The 19,938-nt window shown below is 34.4% G+C and overlaps 1 protein-coding gene across 4 annotated transcripts in view; it reads left to right on the top strand.

The window, feature by feature from the left end:
* ERBB4 (erb-b2 receptor tyrosine kinase 4) overlaps nucleotides 1-19,938 on the top strand; it is a 1,171,522-nt gene that overhangs the window by 910,325 nt on the left and 241,259 nt on the right. For 2 of the 4 annotated variants that reach the window (XM_046019457.1, XM_046019455.1), the window contains exon 16: nucleotides 5,808-5,882. In XM_046019457.1, coding sequence (XP_045875413.1) covers nucleotides 5,808-5,882 — 75 coding nt within the window. Of the gene's footprint in view, nucleotides 1-5,641; nucleotides 5,687-5,807; nucleotides 5,883-19,938 lie in introns of all 4 variants that reach the window. The other 2 variants (XM_046019456.1, XM_046019458.1) reach the window with 1 other exon arrangement.

Raw genomic sequence — 19,938 nt, 5'->3', positions numbered from 1 at the left:
TATGTCTTCCTCTCAGCCCTTTTAAATCATGATTATGTAATAAAAGAACATATATTTAGTGGGGGAATATAGAAGTTGGGACAATGAAGAGATCACTTTACCACAGCAACAAAAACCAAATGTCAGCTAGAAAGGGAGGATGAAGGTATAAAGGGAACAAATCCGACCAGATCACTCAGGAACTCCAAAATGTCTTTGAATCAACTGCTGCAGAATGATGGTGAAATAGAATTTGAATGTTGTATTCCCTGCTGTCTTCCAAGGTAAATGGATTCTGGGATGACTGATTTAACCCTGAAGATTCTTGTATTTGTTTTCATTTAGCTTCCTGCCATCCTTTTCCTAATATCCTCCATATTGTCCAAGTTCACTCACTTCATGAAAGTTTTGTGGTCCCAACCCCAGAAATCCTAAATTCCTGAATCCCACTCTACACTACCGCTGTCTACCACTGTGCCTTGAGATCCTTTAGTGAAGCAAGGAGGTGCTTTGTGAAAATAGTCCCTTCTCTTCAAATTGCATGTAGAGATAAGATCTTTCCGTAGAAAGATCAAAGGGACAATGAAGATGATGTAACAAATGACTATCTTTAATCCTAAACATATGTACCAATTGACCTATGGATGAGTATGAGTTCACCATGCCAACTTTGGAAAACAGATTTTCTTTTATATGTCGATATTATGTCAGCTGGATAATTCAAGAACGATGTTAATGGAAATAGTCTCTTAAGTCACTTTTTTTTTAAAGAAGGAAAGTTCTTACTTTGAATACTGTTCAATGATGTTCTGAAAATGAAATTATGTGTGTAATACCTTAAAAGCACTTTTATTACTCTGAAAGTACATTAAATATATTGGCTCTAATAAGTGCTTTAGTTACTTTTAAAATAGGTTATCCATTTCTTACCTATCAGGAGATTCTCATTAATATCACTAAAGAGGTGGTTGTCAGGGGGTGGGGAGTCGGCTAACAATGTCTCTTCCCTTCCTTACCTAGAGAACTTTTTTTTTTTTTTAAAGATTTTATTTATTTATTTGACAGACAGATCAGAAGTAGGCAGAGGCAGGCAGAGAGGGTAGGGGGAGAAGCAGGCTCCCTGCTGAGCAGAGAGCCCAATGCGGGACTCGATCCCAGGACCCTGGGATCATGACCTGAGCCGAAGGCAGTGGCCTAACCAACTGAGCCACCCAGGCACCCACCTAGAGAACTTTTATTTTGGCAGCCTTTTCTGATTTCTTTCTTCAGCTTGATTATATTGAACACCTCTTGTGCATGAGATATAGTGATAGCTAATTTCAGAAATGAGTAAGACACAGCTCCTGACCACTAGTGAATCATGGTTCAGAGAGTTTTCTGTCTTGCAATTCGTATCTTTCCATCGGAGACACTTCCCCATATTTTAAAATAATGAGCAAGCATTTAAAACTTAAGAATGATCTTCATATTTGAAATTAGCAAGATAGAAATTTTTAAAAAAGACTTGTGAACTAAATTTAGTAGGTAATTAAATTGCTATAAATGGCAATTACTACATTTTCTACACTAACATCATTGGGTCTGTGAAAATACCAATTTAACTTTGGTTTGGACTGGGAAATTTATTTTTCATTAGGTATCTTTGAAAATTTGCATTGAGTATATTTGTTAATATTAGAATCATGATTTCATATTATTAAATTCCTTATATGCCTTAATCTTTCTTATCGACCCTGTTTTTTTTAAATTATTTATTTATTTATTTATTGGACAGACAGAGATCACAAGTAGGGAGAGAGGCAGGCAGAGAGAGAGAGAGGAGGAAGCAGGCTCCCTGCCAAGCAGAGAGCCTGATGCAGGGCTCGATCCCAGGACCCTGGGATCATGACCTGAGCGAAAGGCAGCGGCTTTAACCCACTGAGCCACCCAGGCGCCCCTCTTATCGACCCTTTTTATATTTTTAAATTTATATACTGAAAAATTTTTCACTGATAGAAGGAAAGAAGAGTGAAATTTTTATCTATACTCTTTTAATTGAAGTTTTAAAATATTCCTCCATTCCAAAATTTTAAAATATTCCTCCATTTCAAAATTCCAAAAAAATAAGATTTTGTTAAAATATCTCAACAATGTTAGATACATGAGTACATCAAAGCACTTATATATCAGTAAGTAATGGCAAATGTTCGACACATCTTGGTCTTCAGAATTCCAGATATTTTTATTGACATGTTATGGTTTCTGATTTTCCTGTAAAGTTTTTACTTTGTACCACTAATTTTGTAGAGTGTTACATTATTTCTTATCCTTTTTGGATCTCATATTTGGGATTTTGGCTCTTCAAAAATTTAATGTTTCCATTATTCTGTGATCTTGCTGAAACAATATAAATTGCAAGTGATAGTTAATAAAGCTCTAAATAAAGTCAAAATAGTTGAAATAGAGTACACATCTTTAAATAGATACTTGTAGTTAGAAAAGATGGGGCCTCTTCAGCCTTACCCTTATTCTTTGTCTTCCATTTTTGCTTTCATCTTCCATTTGTAAATATGTTTAAATCTCAAATATCCTACACAATCCACTCAACGAACTTTCCTGACCCTACATCCTGCCCCCTCAGTACTCACCTCCCTTTTCCCTTGCCTCTATTCTCTTATGTCCAATTTGTTTCTTGACTCAGAGGAGCCAAAATTTTGGTGACCTCAACAATGAGAACTAAAATGTTCTCAGTGGTTCTTATTTGATGAGACCTCTCTTTGCATTTGATTGTTGACAATTACCCCATTTCCTGAAGTTTCTCATGATTTGGCTCCCACAATGCTGCAATTATCTGATTTCATGCTCAATTATATTTTCTCATGCTTCTGGCATAGGAGGTTATCTTGGGTCATTTATTGGTTATTGGAGTTCCTTGGGTTTCAGTCTCAGGCTCCTCTTTTCTCGCTTTATAGATCTTTCTTCAGCTATCTTGATCACCACTGATCATTGCCCCACCACTACAGGCCCCTCTTTCCAGTTGGCAAGGAACATTTCTTACCCAAAGGCAGGACAACCACACTAGATACATAAAACTGAAACTACCAAACCCTCCTCCCTCCAACACACACACACACACACACACACACACACACACACACACACACACACAGAGTTGTTCCCCCTCTTGCATTCTCTCACTGATGGTATTACTATTCTCACTGATGGACGTTTGAGTCATGTTTAATTCCTCTGACTCTTCCTCTTCTCTCATCAGATGAGCCATCAGCTTCTCTTTTTCCCTCTATACTTTTCAAGGTTATTTCTTGAATCTCACCCCCTGCCTCTGTCCTAGTTGCCATTTCCCAAGTTTAATCCTTTTTCATCTTACATAGACTAAAACAGTCTCTGTGCCAGAGGAATCTACGCGGATCCCACCTGACCAGACTTCACAGGGCAGAGGTCCGTGTAAAACACAAATGTCATAAATCCATTACTTCTTTGAAACCTTGCAGTGGTTCTCCAGTAAGTTTGCCCCTAAGCAAATAGCTTCAAATTCTGACTCCTGTATAATGATCCCGCTCTTTTACCTCTCCCTGTTGCCTCATGTTTTGCTTCCTGACTACTCAGAATTATGTGCACTCTACATTGCCTCAGATCTATGCTTTTATTCCTGCTGTTCCTTACCTCTTAGAAATCACTGCTACTCCAACTCTGGTTCTCAGCACCCTGAACTTCAGCATCTTGTCTTCTCCATGAGGATTACCATGAATTTCTGAAGCTAAGCATCCCTCTGCCATGCTCCCTTAAGCCACTCTTTCATGTCTCTTATTATATTTATCACATTATACAGTATACATCTGGTTATGCATCTGTCTCCTTCATTAAATTGTAAGCTCATTAAAAGCAGGAAAACTGTCTAATTCATCTTTTTTTCCCCCTCCAGCTCCTAGAAGAGTAGCAACACTTAGTAGGCATGCAAACAGTTCTTTTTTAAATAATGGATGAATAAAGATCTTTCATTATTCACACTTTACCCTCAAGTTGAATTTCACTTTCAAATATTTTATCTTTCAAATGTTATTATAAAGACACCGATTGTAAACTAATCATAGCTTTTCAGTGTATATCTACTTGGAAATAAGAAGCAGACAATTTTACAAAATGGCAATACTGTATAAAAAAGCATTTTGAAGAAGATATAATTGGAACCTAGAAAAAAATAAGTTCTTCAGAATAAAATAAAAAGAAAACAATATAAGACAATTTGAAATCATTTTTACTAGTTACTTTTTCCATTTTAAAAATCATTTCCGTTTTGGATTATAATATTAATTCAATGCTATGTGCTACAAATTAATATTTTTATTTCTCATTTGCTTTTTTAAAATACTTTTTTCATGATGTGTTCTCTATATTTCTGTATATTGAATTTTTTTCCTCAAAAAGAAAACATTTTTCTACCTAGTACTAATGTTATAGCACCTTTGGTGAAGCAAGGAAACAGTGACTTAATTATCATTATACATAGTTATATTAGTTCACCAATGGTAAGAGTTATCTAAAGATATAATGGGCAGTCTGGCCTTATACACAAGCACCTTATTATTTCATTATACGGTGATTTTAACTTCAGCTTCTTTTTCAGTTTTAGAATTAGAGTTTGGGAAAAAATTGTGATCAGCAGAATGAGACAGTTCTATAAATCATAGTTGTAGAGGGAATCTTGATAATGCACTGGGGCTATATGAATTTGATGAGAGAGAAGGGAAAGAAATCCAATTTAAGGCCATTGGAAGATGGGAGAAGCAATATTTCCATAATACTTCAAAATGCAATTCTAGGGACTGTACATTAGGATTTTGTATACTTTTATGATTCCACTTAGATGTTGATCTCAGTAAATTCTTTACTGACCTGGTTCTTGGTGTATTCATTTCCTTGGAGAGTATTTATTTATTTGTTATTGTTTCAGTTAAATATGATGGCAGTTTAAAAACCTATTTCTGTTTGTCTGCTCTTTTAAAAGAGAGTGTCAAGATAAACTGGAATGTGGTGAAACCAGTTAATTTGCTTTTTAAATGAATTCATGTTTACAGATAAATATGTTTTAAAAACAGTCACAACCAAGGAGTGGAATAATGTGATTATGTAAAGTATCCATAAGAATAGCATTAAAACATGTTAACTCATTTTCTGCCATAATCAATCTTTAATGAGCATTAACATTAGGTTATTATATTGTACTGAATAGCTCATGTTTCCTTTTTTATTGATTTTAGTTTTACTTAAGCTTAAGTCCTTTTGGAAGAAACTGTATACATGAAACCAATTACAGCTTTTGAAATATCATGTTATTCAGCAAGACATATACTCATGAATGATGCAAATGAATTAAAGGTATTAGAAGTGAGTTATATGGGCTTGGAAGTTATCCACAGAAACAGGGTACAATTTCCTTTACTGTGGACATGTTTCTTTGCATTCCATTAGGTGGTATTGGCAACTTACTTCTCTGTATCCATCAAGCAATAATCTTCTCACTGGGTTTAAATTCAGAGTGTTCCAAAATTGTCTAAAAACTGTTATTAAGAATTTGAAATAATTAGGTTTATCTTGGTGATTCTTTTTTTAAAAAATGACTGATTTTTCTTTCCTTGTATTTTTTAATTTGGATCTTCTGCAGGTGCATAGGCTCAAGTATTGAAGACTGCATCGGCCTGATGGATAGGTACTTGGTGTGCTTGCTTCCCATGTTCTTCCTCCAAGGCTCCTTGTGTGAGCACTGGTGCATGTGTGTGCATGCCACTGTGAATGGAGAATGATGTTTTCTGTTCTGTAATTGCCTGCAGGTGTAGCGGTCCCACTAGTCATGACTGCATTTATTATCCTTGGACGGGCCATTCCACTTTACCACAACATGCTAGGTAACATCCACCATGTTTCCATTTTGTCACTCAAATCCTTTCCAAATTATCATGGATAAAAAATACTAACCGGTTGGGTGAAATTTATAATATGTTAAATTAGGGTGTTATGAAATAAGCACACAATGCTACTTTTCAAACCACATTCCTTAACCCCCTTGTCTTTATTTGTTATACTTTTAGAATCCAAATTAGTAGTGTCTTTGAATTTTAACTATACAATTTAGACAGGATTTTGATTTATTAATCTAGAATTTTATAGAATATTTCTTATTGATTTTGTGCTTACTGCAAAAAGAAATATTTTTAAGAGAGGAATTTGTGAAAGTTGATCTGTTTTTGTAAGCTGTTTCTTGCTTAATTTGATTCATTTTCTGATTTTATATTATTTTGAGCTGGTTGGTTTATTCTCTAGGCATCAGAATTACCATAGACTAAAGGCACTATAGGAAATACTTTGTGCAGGTGAAGGTACAAGTTGGAATTAAGAAAAAACAAAATCTATCACTCAGATTCATACAAAAACCTATGCGTGAACGTTTATACCATCTTTATTCAAAACCTAGAGACTATCAAATGTTCTTTGGTTGTGCTATAGCCAAAGCTATATTACATATAGCCGAAGCTATAATGCTATTCAGCAATAGAAAGAAAGAAAGAAAGAAACCAATGACATATGCAAAACATGGATGGATCTCAAATGCATTATGCTAAGTGAAGGAAACTAGACTTGAAAGAATACATACCAGATGATTCCATTTGTATAGCATTCTGAAAAAGGCAAAACTGTAGTAACAGGAAATTGGTCAGTGTTGCCAGTGGCAGTGTTGCAAAGGACATGAGGGAATTTGGGGCACTGATGGAATTATTCTATATCTTGACCTTGGTGATGGGTACACAAATGTATGTGCTTGTCAAGTGTCATGGTTCAGTACATTAAAAGGATGAATTTTGGTGTCTATAATTTATATCTCAATAAATACGGCTTTAAAAACATATTTAGGAAAAGTAACTTTACAATGTTATGTAGAAATATTGTTTGATTTCCTTTACTTTAAGACAGTTTATTTATTTGGGGCACCTGGGTGGCTCAGTGAGTTAAAGCCTCTGTCTTCGACTCGGGTCATGATCCCAGGGTCCTGGAATCAAGCCCCGCATCGGCTCTCTGCTCGCCAGGGATCCTGCTTCCCTCTTTCTCTCTCTGCCTGCCTCTCTGCCTACTTGTGATCTCTGCCAAATAAATAAAATCTTAAAAAAAGAAAAAAAAAAGACTTTATTTGAGAGAGAAAATACATGTGCATGAACTTAAGTAGGGGAGGAGTAGAGGTAGAGGGAGAGAGAGAATCTCAAGCAAACTCCCTGTTAAGGATGAAGCCCAATGCAGAGCTAAATCTCATAACCCTGAGATCATGACCTGAGCAGAAGTTTAACTGTTTAAACTGAATTTAAACTCAGACGTTTAACTGACTGAACCACCCAGGTGCTCCTTGTTTACTTTATGAAGCAAATTAATCGTCTCTTTTGAAAAAGAGAAAGTAGTGCTAAATTACAAAGAGCGGAATGACAGCTTGGGATAAAGTATTCCTTTTTGATGTAATTTTTTAAAATTCAAATTTAACATACATAGTGTAAAAGTACACAAAATAAAGGTATAAAACTCAATGAATTTCTCTAAATGACACATTTATGTAACCATCAGCTAGATCAAGAAACAGAATAGTACCAGAGACAGAAACACCCTTGTGCCCCATTCCAAGGGTAACTATTGTCCTGAATGCTAACACCAATTTGCCTGTTTTTGTACTTTATGTAAATTGAATCATACATATATGTTCTTTGTATCTGGCCTCTTTTGTTAAACATTGTAATTATGAGGTTCATCTCTGTCATTAAATTTAGTCATATTTTTCACTTATATGATATTTAGCCTTTAAAAATTTTTAGAATAATAAAATAAGTGATATGTCTTATTAACACGTTATTTAAATTCTTTTTCAAAAGGGTGCTGTAGACATAAATGATTTATACAACAGTGGCACTTTGGCATTTGGGATCAACTCAGACTAGTTAATACAGTTATTTAGAGCAAAGTTTAAAAGTATGGAAAAAATTGGCTAAAGAGAGAGAAAGAGAGAGTGCCTAAGGCCCAAAGTTCAGTTTTATAAACCAAGATACATTTTAGATTGTTCCTGTATTTATAAAATAATTTTCCTCCCTGAGACTTTGGTGAAGTCACTGTAATACCATTTTGAAGAGTGTTTCCACATTTGATTCAATGACTTTCTTATAATATTCCAGCCAACTAAGGAGAGGCATTATAATGTGGGTGATTGAGCGGTGATTAATCTTTGGAATCAGCTTTTATAGGTGCAAAGCAAGGCTCTGTAATTTTTAGATATTTAACCTTGGGTAAGTGCTTTCAATTATCTGAGACTTACTTTCTTTTTATGTAAAATAGGAATCTTAGTATAGTTTATAAATTTGCTGTGAGGTTAGGTTGAGTCCATAGAATAGTGTCTTGCCCAGATAAATCAAAGTAAATGTGATTTATTATTTTGCTATGTAACAAGGATTTTAAATGTTGGGGATGGGGGAACATAACTCCCAGAGGGAAGGGAAAAATCTCTCCAAGTCACTCTACCCCTTATGGCGGGTCCCTTGATGGAAGGAAGGATATTTCTTTCTTCACCTTAAAAATCACTGCCCTAATGAGGGCCACTGGTATGGACGGCAGCATGTCATAGTTAGAGACGTATGCAGAGACAGAGAAAGGGTTAAAACCATAGTGGTAGATCATTAGTGGTTTTCAATGCTCAAAATCATAGTGTATCTTATTATAGATTTAATATTTTCAACATTTAAACAAAAGTAGCTTGGGAATTTTCAGTCCTATTACTTGCCTAGGTTCTTAGGCCATTCCCTAGAGTCTCAGACTAATACGCAATTCAGATTAGCTGTGTCACAATTAGGTAACCAGGTCTGGTAACAGAGGGTAGATAGTAAAATTCAGCCCATCACTCCCAAGAAATTTCACCTGCAGGCCTTTGTACAGGTAAAGAGCAGAAGTTTTTGAATTTGAAGGCCTGGGTTCAGGTATTTGCACTATCATATTTCTTATCTGTAAAATGGGGATGATAATGGTAATTTTTAAAATGGAAATTCTTGGGACGCCTGGGTGGCTCAGTTGGTTAAGCGGCTGCCTTCGGCTCAGGTCATGATCCCAGCGTCCTGGGATCGAGTCCCACATCGGGCTCCGTGCTCCGCAGGGAGCCTGCTTCTCTCTCTGTCTCTGCCTGCCTCTCTGTCTGCCTGTGCTCGCTCTTGCTCTCTCTCTCTCTCTCTGACAAATAAATAAATAAAAATCTTTAAAAAAAAAATAAATAAAATGGAAATTCTTATACCTCATATGATTGGTATGAGGATTAAATGTACAGGAGCTCTTATCTAAATATGTGTCCATTGGTGGTAGTCATGTGTCTAGTTGAAATATTGGGAATGTAATCTTCTTGGAAGTCTCATGAGGTTATGTTCTACTGGTATTTTATTATCAGTAGGGCATAAATCCAGTAGTTCAGTGACTAAAAAATTGACATATCAAAATTTCTCAGCTTTTAAGCATTTAAATTTTGTATCACACTTCTAAGTATAATGATTTCAAAAAAATTGGTAGTAAGGAGCTAATTGTTCCTTTTAGAAACTCTGGATATCTTTACTTAATAACTCTTTTGAACTTAAATTTAAAGCAGTGTGACTCTCCTTCAGTTGTGTTGACTTGTCAGAATTAGTTGACTTATCACAAGCTGTTTATAAGTCAATTTGGAATTGACATGAAATATTTAACTTGGACACCTTGGAAAAGTGTTTATGAGCACAGAGTATTTTGTCATGGATTGGATGAGAAGTGTAAGTAACATGTAACTTTTTTTTCGCATTCTTATTATTGCAGTAAATGCTTAGCTCTCTGAAAGGTACACATTGAATGAAAGCAGGGGACCAGTCTAGTAATATTTCAGTTCATTTTCCATTTTTAATTTCTGTGATAGTTTTTTTAAGCTTCTGTTTTAATTGATTAAAGTAAATCTTACATAATGGGGGATAAAACACATGGCTGACAACAACTATTTTCAGTTTCCTGAACCATGTTTTAACTGGGAGATTACCCAAATACCTAGTTTTCTTTTAGTCACAGAAAATTGCATCGAACATGGCAATGTGGCCTTTTCGAAATATTTAGAATTCTTACTCCCTGCTGCCCCATTATGTTGTATTCTGTTTCCTAAACCAGCAGGAAAAAAGATTGAAGATTTAAATGAAAACAGGTGAAATGTTTCCAATCTTGATCGACTTTCATTTTCTAAGCAGTGTTATTCTTTCCCAAGCCTTCAATTTGTGAATTGGTTTTCCACACTCCGTTTACCCTAGAGGCTGCTGCTGGAATTTCTTCCAGGAAGATTGCATAGGATGGGAAAGATTTTTTTTTTCCTGTTGTCTCCTATAATATGAAAATAATACTTGAATTTCCAAACTTCGTCATACTCTCCTTATCTGAATTAAATGCCTTAAAAATAGCATTTACCTTTGCTGTTCTCCCTTTTTCATCAAGAATCTTATAAAGAAATATGTTCAACAAGTTTTAATTTATTATTCTTTTTATGGTATTTCTTTGAGCTTTCACACAAGCTATTTTCATATAGATTGTGATAGAACAGAGTGTCCAGTTCTATTCTACTTTAGTTTCTTTGTCAAATATATATCGAAAGCATTTTTATAATCTTAGTCTCTCCTCCATCAGGGCCCACATTTGTCCATCTCAATAAGCAAAACATTTCTTTATATTAGTTAGCAATCCAAAATCTAAACTAGTAATTCTTTTTTTGAATTTGTGACAGAAATTATGAAAACTACTGGCTAACGTTTCAAAAATTTTTATCTGGCTATTTGCTCTAATTCAATTATTCTAGATGCTTTACAATACTAAATAAGGTAACTGAAATCAGTTTAATTCTTTAAATCTCATATAGTCAGATATTTGAAACGTTTTATATTCCTGTCACATTTTAATGCCCATATCACACTTCTATTTTATGGTATAGTGGTTATTACCTAAGAGGTCACTAACAGTTTATCCTTTAGCAGTGTGACCCATGTGTGATATATGAGAGAGATGATGTGATATTCTTGGCACCACTTTCACAAATGGAACAATCTTTTTTCTTTGTTTGTTTTGCCCTCAAGGAACTTAGTTCATAACTTACGTCCATATCAAATGGTCAAAACAGCCCATAGATGGTTTCCTTAGATGAGTGGCAGTTGTGTTATGATCCTTAAGTCCAATAAATAAAAGTACTGAGGCTTTTTATTATAAGTCTATCCTCAGTCCCCCACATTCTGTGTATTAAATTTACTTTTGAATTTAAGAGAGTTCAAAGAGGTGAAGGAGAGTGTGTGAGTTTCTTCTTTTCCAGCTGATTTGTGTCCCACGGTTTCCAGTATATATAAAATACCAAAAATTATCAAAGCATTTCAAGACAAGAGCAAAACTGCTCAAGAGTTGTTAATTACTGTTCGTATAGTTGCACGTGGTTGCTTTAAATAAAACAGAGTAGTGGCATAAGATTGCATTAGTGACTCTGTTTTTTATCAAAACGTCCACACATTGTTACCAAAGCTTTTACGGATCCTAGAAACATTAATATTATACTCAAAGCTGCTAACTGTAAAAATGTGCCCAGAAAAAGTCACAATTAAGGTTGAAAGTCAAAAGAGACTTTTAAGAGCATTGACTTTAGAACTGTGATAAAAAAAAAATCTAAACATAGAATTATTGAACTGTAAGATGTTGATCACACTAGTTAAAGGTCAGTTAAAAAATTCAGTGGGTTGACTGATCCATTATGAATAATTTTTTCACTCTTGCCTGTAAGCATCTTTCTCTGGTATAGAAATTATAATATTTTATAATTATTAATTGCTGATTTGTAAAGATAACAGGACTGCTTATACTCTATGATCTCACAGCATCTTAAGCTTCATTGAATTCATTACTGACTGTCCAGTAGTTTTATTTTTTTTATTAAAAATGAAAGCAAATGAGTGAAATATGTTCCTGAAGCCTCTGCCCCTTTCTTTAGATAAATATTTACAGTTTCAAAAGTGCTTTGCAGGTGCTATTCCAAGATATGACCCTGGCATTATTTTCTTATAAAATACAATTCAGGGGTATAGGTATGTTATCAGTATTACACAGGACTTTTAATTGGGATTTTAGTAGACAGGCAGTGTTAAATTCTATCTCATAACACTCACTTCTAACAAAAACCTTCTCAACTAAGAGCCATCTAAATTGCATCCAACTAAAAATACAAACCTCTTGCAAACATTTCTGTAGATAGTACATTCAGAGATGTTTTGACATATGCAGAGGAAGTGAAAAAAGTAGCAGGTATGGCAAAATGAACCATATAATTCCCAATAAAGAGAAAGTAACTTCATTCTTTCAAAGAACTAAGAAATAAATATATTAAACAAGTTTTATATATCTATATTTAGAACCATGTCTATCTATCTATTTATCTATCGCCTATCTATGTAAAAAATAGCATCTGACTTGGTCCCCTACTAACATCTCACACAAAAATTATCAGTAAATTACTGAAAGTCGTAAGGTAATGCCTTCCCATCCATATAGCCAAATACTATTGATTGAATGGATTTGGAATTATATTGTGCAAATTCTCTTAAAATTGCATTTTGTAACGAATGTTTCTATTAAAATATTGTTTCAATTTTTGTGTCAAAAGAACATTTAAGCAGAAAGATTTTTTTAAGTTTAAGTCAAAGTTTCTATTTTTATGCCTGCCATATATATATCCAGAAAAGAATCAAAATTATCCCCCATATAACTTAGGTATACATTGTATTAGACACTAGGTATCTTTTGTTTTTTTCATATTTCCTATTTAACGAAAGGAATCTAATTAACTGGGACCCCCTCCTGTGATGTGGTTACATAAAATGATGGGTAGATATTAACTCAAATTGCTCTCTTTGTGCTTTTTTCTTATTACCTCAACACATTCCCTACCTAATCATTCTTTCATAAACATACAATTATTTTTCCATACTATGTTGTAGGCAGGAGCTAATTAACAGAGAGCTCTTTGATTTACCAACGAAATTCCTCACAGTGATTTCATTCTCCTCTACCATCCTCCCTCAAATGCAAAGTGTTATAATTTCATTGCAATTTCACAGTAACTCAGTACTAAAGAATGAATGATAAGGAAAGGGAAACCCACCTCTAATAAACTTCTGAATGCTTGTAGCCATTGCAATTTTTATGGCATTCTGTTCGATTGCCCAGAGTAAAGCATTCCATATGCTTGAGTCATTTATGGAATAATTATAGTTGCTTTTAGTAGAGTAAAAATAGAACAGCAATAACAAAAACCTCTTACCATAAAAAGTTTACTTGTTGAAGTGAAAAAGAATTTTTTTTTTCAATGAACAAAGAAAATTTTTTTCCAAAGCATCTTCATTCTTGAACCTCTGGATTCTACATACCAAAGTTCAAGTCCCAAATTGAAATCCCAGAATGGATAACACCATTGTCCTATGCACCAAGATAGAAAGGACCAATGGGAAAATCAAAGTGCCAAATCAAACGAAACCAAAACCAATTCTTGTTATTTTTCCCAGAATAGTGTGGCTTTTTCTAAAATCTTCTCAGATTTAGAGCTTATTTTTGCCATTCTTTAAAAGAAAAAAATCCTAATATGTATCTATTAGGTGCGCTACATTATCACATCTATTTTCATGGTAAGCCTATAAAAATAATTATTACCATTATCATTTTACAAATGAAGAAACAGGTTCAGAGTAATTAAGCAATTTACCAAAGATCACTTACTTAGTAGTGTCAGGTCAAAAATTTGAGCTTCAGTGTGTCTGATTGATTCTAAGAACCACATTTCTTTCTTTCTACTAGGCTGATTACCAAATGGAAGAACAGTTAACAGCTATTCCTATGATGAGGACCATTGAATATCTTATAGCCTACTTACACAATTTTACTCATTATCTTTCTTTTAGTCCCAACTTTTACCTATTCGGCCTTCCTCCAATGTATAGGATTTTATATTGCTTGTCCTCACAGAGCACATTTTAGTTTAATACATCTGGCATTGCTTGGTCGTGATAGTGCAGTGCTTCCCATGACCTAAGGATATAAGCCTGTGTAATGGTAATATAACGTAAATATATATAGATTTTAATATACCAGTGACCAATCTAAGAAACTTATTAATAAATATAGGATCAATTTTTAGAAATCTTTTCTAAAGTGACAGTTACTTGTAATTCTGGAGAGATTTGTTAAAACTACCGTGTTTCCATATGAGAACTACTTCCATCAGACCTGACACTAATTCCATAATGCTGTTGCCCCCAGACTCACCTACTAAGGGTGGAAATAAGAATCAAAATTTTATTGACACTCAGCAATAAAATAACAGATTATAGAGTGGTGGACTTTATCAGGCTTTACTTTTAGATATTCCTCCCTCGTTCATACCATAGGATGTGTGGGGTGGGGGAGGGTAGATTGGGAGTAGCAATGAGTTCAGATGATAGAGTATGAATCCTAGATTGTGTATCACTTCGTTCTGTTTAACAAGGTGGAAAATGATTTCTGCTAAAATTTTTCCCACTGTTGATAGAGTCAAATATATCATATTTACTTGTTTTTTGAAAGGATAAAACAAAGAAGAAACCCCACTCTTTCCTATATGCTACACAACAGTAACCAGTCAGTAAACATTCATTGTATTTACTGTTTTTTTTTTTTTTACTCTATGTTAATAACTAAGGAGAGAATGAAGAGAAAATTAACATAATCCCTAATATCATGAAATTTACAGTAGAGTAGAAGAGAAAAAATAGTTTATAATTATATATTTACTATGAAGAAAATTGTAAATAGATTGGATTGTATGGTTGTTGTAAGGAAAAGAAAAATATAAACAATGACCCTTGGGTTTTTGACTTGAGTAAGTGGGTGAAAGGTGATGTCATAAATTAAAATGAAGACTCAGAAGGAAGTGGGAAAATACTTTATGAAAAAAAATAAAGATTATTTTTGGGTTATAATAAGCTTGAGATGTTTATTTGATATCTGAGTGAGAATTTCTCCTGGGCATAAAATTACAATACTCTGCAGTTCGTTCAAGAGTGGGGTCTGAGTCATCAGTAATATTTAAATCCATAACATTGGATGAAATTCCACAAGCAAAAAGTATACACATACACTGAGATATGTGTATATATCTCAGGGGTATATATATATATATGTATGTTTATCCTTCCACACCAATCATATGAGAAAACTAAGCAATGAGCCTAAAGATACTCCATTATTTAAAGAGCAAAAGAGAAGAGAAAATACATAACAAAGGAGACTGAGGCAGAGGGATTAGGGATAGAAGGAAAGCCAAAAAAAAAAAAAAAAAAAAAGCATGCTGGAAGCTAAAGAACAGAGGTGACTGAGATGCTATAAGGAAGGGTTGAATATGAAATCAAGAGAAAGTGGGTTTTTTTATTTGTTTTACTTAAGTTGGAAAACATTGTAACATATTTATAAACTGGTAGGAATGATTCAAAATAAGGAAGAAAGTTATATTTCAGGATACAATGAACAACTGCAGGCAAGATTTTCTTTATTTTTCAGAATTGATGGAATCCAGTACTAAAGTGAAGAAGTTGGTCAAAGAAAGAAGCAGAGATTGTACACCCATTATAACTGGAAAGGATTTAGAGTATATAGGGAAATATGCAGGTAGATACTGGATTTGATGGTGAGAAAATGAGGCAATTCACAGGTTATCCTCTTTTTGAAGGAAAAATAAGATGATGTCATCATCTTAGCCTAGAGTATGGGAGGCAATATTGGGAATTTTAGGAAAGAGAAGATTTAATAGTCTATCAAAAGTAGAAGTACATCGTCCTAGAAGTACAGTAATGCTAGTAGTGCTGAAGGTCCACTGAAGATTTCTAGTCATAAATTAGAACGATTCCAGTTAGCATTGTGATGCTTAATTCAGCTATGCTATGATTGTCCATGGGTACCTGGAAATGTGGGTTTACCCAGGGTTGAAGTTTTGCCAGGTGAGTACTTAAGACAGAAGATAGAGACCATTGCGTTAAGGCTATGTGAAGAACAATTGATAACAGCAAAGAGTCATAAAAACTAAGTTGAATAATAAGAAAAATTGGTTTATAAGGGAGGCTGATGTACAATGAAAACATGGTAAGATCAATGGCTGTGTATCCCAGTACCATCACACACTGTTGAATTAGGGATACCATTGTAGTCAAACTGAAAAGTAGAGTGCTTGAAATAAACTGAAAGTAGAGACTCTGGAAGTGATATGGTTACTTATCTATCTTTATTGAAATAAAGACTCTGGAAGTGATATGGTTACTAAGCTATCTATCTATCTATCTATCTATCTATCTATCTGTATGGTTATATGGTTACTTATCTATCTTTATTGAAATAAAGACTCTGGAAGTGATATGGTTACTAATCTGTCTGTCTGTCTGTCTATCTATCTATCTATCTATCTATCTATCTATATACAGCTAGTAGAATGAATGGGAATGGGTAACTGAGACTACTGGAGGTGAATAATTAGGGAATTGGGAAGCCAGGAAGTTAGATAAACTCAGATAATGGGGAGAAGTGGGAAGATTCAACAAATACTTAGAATTTAAAATAATTAACTGGGCTTAGGGATTAACTGGGTATGAAGTAATTAAAAGAAGAAACTTATTATTCTGGCTTGCAAAGTAGAATGAATGTTGATAACAGTAATGGAGATGTGGCACAGTAGAAGGGTACTAAACTCAATGTGAACTTATTTGAGGGTATATTAAATTTGGGGTGATTTTGACAGATCCAAATGATGCTAAATGGGAAATTTAATGTACAAATATAGAAGTGTCGTGCCCGCACGACAAACAGCAAGGGGAAAAGAAAGGGGAAAAAGAGGGAGAGTCCCGGGGGAAAGGGAATGCAAAGAACACGCGAGGGACACCAGGCTGATTGACGCAAGTGACAAAGTTCTTTATTAAGCACATACTCTTATAATCTGTTTCATAAGTGATTACCATAGCATATTTCTGTTTCATAAGTGATTACCACAGCATTTTTGCGCAAAGATGAGACATGTCTCATGTACAGGATGTGTCAGTCATAATTATAGAAAATGCAGCTGCAGGGTAGACCACAAGGTCCGCTTTCGGAATGACAGCAGAACATGGGAGAATAATCTTAAGGCAAACAACAGGGCCTTAACGAGCCCAGGGGATTAGCCATGAGTGCCCTCCGACCGAGGACCAGGGAGCCTTTGCTACCACCTGCTCAACTCGCTCTAGGAGAGCCGCTCACAACATAGAAGCCTTTCCAAACATAGACATAGAATCAAAGTGAATAAAAAATATGGAAATACAGAGTCAAGTGTTTATCTCTTTTGGGAAGTCTATATGTGAAGGAAAGGAGAGAGGGAAATAGTTGGAGAGGGAATATTATCAAGAGAAAGTTACTTGAAGATGGTTGAAATCTGAGTCTGTTTTGGAAGACCCTGTAAAGAGTGGAAGGTTGGAGACGCAGGAGAGAGAAATCATCAATCATAGCACTCTCCTGAAAATGCTAGAATTAGAGACAAAGGAAATGTGAACGGATTACATGGTGATCAAAACCCTTGCCACCATTTTATTGGGAGAGAATAAAGAGAAGACAGAGAAAGATGCAGATAGGTAGACAAAGGCTGAGGGAGTTTCTGTTTTAAAGTTCTATATTCTCTCTGAAGTTGTAAAGGCATCTTGCCAAGAAAGAGGAAGCTATGTTTTAGCGTGTGTGTGTGTGTGTGTGTGTGTGTGCAGTGATGGTTTGAAATATTAAATTCAAATATAAACTGTGCTAATATTTTGCATTTAAAATATTTTGTTACACCCAGTGTGGGGCTCGAACTCACAACCCTGAGATCAAGAGCTGCATGCTCCACTGACTGAGCCAGCCAGGCACCTCTCTCTCCTGTCAATACTGTTATTTTCAGTACATTCTTCTTCCTTCTGCTGTCCTGGAGCAATAGGTTGGAGTGTTTCCAATAGAATGTTTTAAAAACTGTTAAAATCAACATATTTAATTTCTTATCAAGTGTTGATGATTCTAATGATTTTTATAGAAATTTAGTGATATGCCTGATTTAGCAATCTTATTTTGAGAACTATGGGTCCACTTCACAAATGTATACAGATATGTTTACATATCCACTGAGAGTATTCATTGTACCCTCATTTGCAAACTGTGAAAAATTGGAAATAAGAAAATTGTTGCCTGGGACGCCAGCGGGTTAAAGCCTCTGCCTTCTGCTCAGATCATGGTCTCAGGGTCCTAGGATCGAGCTCCACATCGGGCTCCCTGCTCAGCAGGGAGCCTGCTTCCCCCCTCTCTCTCTGCCTGCCTCTCTGCCTACTTGTGATCTCCGTCTGTCAAATTAAAAAAGAAAAGAAAAGAAAAGAAAATTGTTGCCTGATAAGGGATAAGTTAAACAAATTGTGTCCCATTTGTGACTTTCTTTTTGTCAAAAGGAATCCCAAACTATTAAATATTACAAATGCCTAAAAACAGAAACACAAAACAAATATAAAAACATTGTTCAAGTGTGTCTGTATGCTTTAAAAAAAAATTCTGTTACTCATTCTCAAATCATCAATAATTTGCAATGGGTTGCTTTACATGTATTCAACTGAAGGTCACCCTATTTTATTTTTTGCATGGAAAATAACAGGTTGTGGTTTGCTCTCAGAGACTCTGGACTCATTAAATTAGAAGACTGTTAAATATTTAATCAGAATCTAACAGCATCCTGTATGTGTTCTGAGAAATTAATAGATTTCAATATCTGTAGTGATAATTGCAATATGCTGATATATAATAATTACTCCAAATTACATCATTACTACAAACATCATCAGTTTGTGTGTGTGTGTGTGTGCAATTGTGCAGGTACAGAACTTTAATATATCAGGAAATCACACTGACATATTTTTCCTATTTCATTTTTTTAAATGCTCTTAAGTAAGGAATGATGATGAATAGTCCCTTACACAAAATATCTTTGGGTTTGATTATACTGATGTGTCTAAATTTATCCTCAAGCAATGATTCTTGTGTTACCCATTTGTTTTATATGCCTCTCTTTTAAATCTAAAGCAAGTAAAGGTAGGATTCATCATCTTCTTGGTTAAAACTCACCAGCTTTAATTTAGGTATTTTTTTTTCCTTCTTCTTGTTTTTCTTTAAGATGAATTATTGTCTTCAATACATGTTAAAATGCAATTTAAAATTACAAAACACATTCTCAATGTATTACATATAGACATATGTGTGTATATATGTATGTTTATCCTTCCACACCTTTATCCATATACTAGTACATATACACAATATTAAAGGTTTTCTTTGTTCACAGTTATGGGAACAGAGTCCACACATTGCTCAGCAGGTTATTTGGCTCACAATGAAAGAGTATGGGCAGCTTTCCAGATCAAGAGCTGTAACTCCTTCTTTTTATGGTTGCATTATTTTCCCTAGCATTGATTTGCCACCAAGCCTGTATTTAAAAATAGGCCATTCCTAATTTGGTGCTTTTTACAAATTAGGAAATAACGTGTGTGTGTGTGTGTGTATGTGTGTGTGTGTGTGTGTGTGTGTCTAGCATTATAAAAAGTGTATTTAGGTAGGTATCAACTAAAATACGTGGGAATATTAAATTTTATCATTCAAATTATCTAATCATGGTTCAAAAAAGTCAAAATAGGCAACACATTAAAAATTACAGAACTAAACATTTGAGTTAGGAAATATTTGTGTTACAGTCTCATTTTGTTTCCGTGTATTTATAATATATACATATATAATTTTATAGCAAATCATTTTTATACCTATCCAAAATCAGATGTGTTCCATTAAAGTATGGTTGAAAATCTTTGCCCA

Source organism: Meles meles, chromosome 9 (genome assembly GCF_922984935.1).
Source record: "Meles meles chromosome 9, mMelMel3.1 paternal haplotype, whole genome shotgun sequence".
Lineage (NCBI taxonomy): Eukaryota > Metazoa > Chordata > Mammalia > Carnivora > Mustelidae > Meles > Meles meles.
This window is presented reverse-complemented; position numbering and strand designations above follow the sequence as displayed.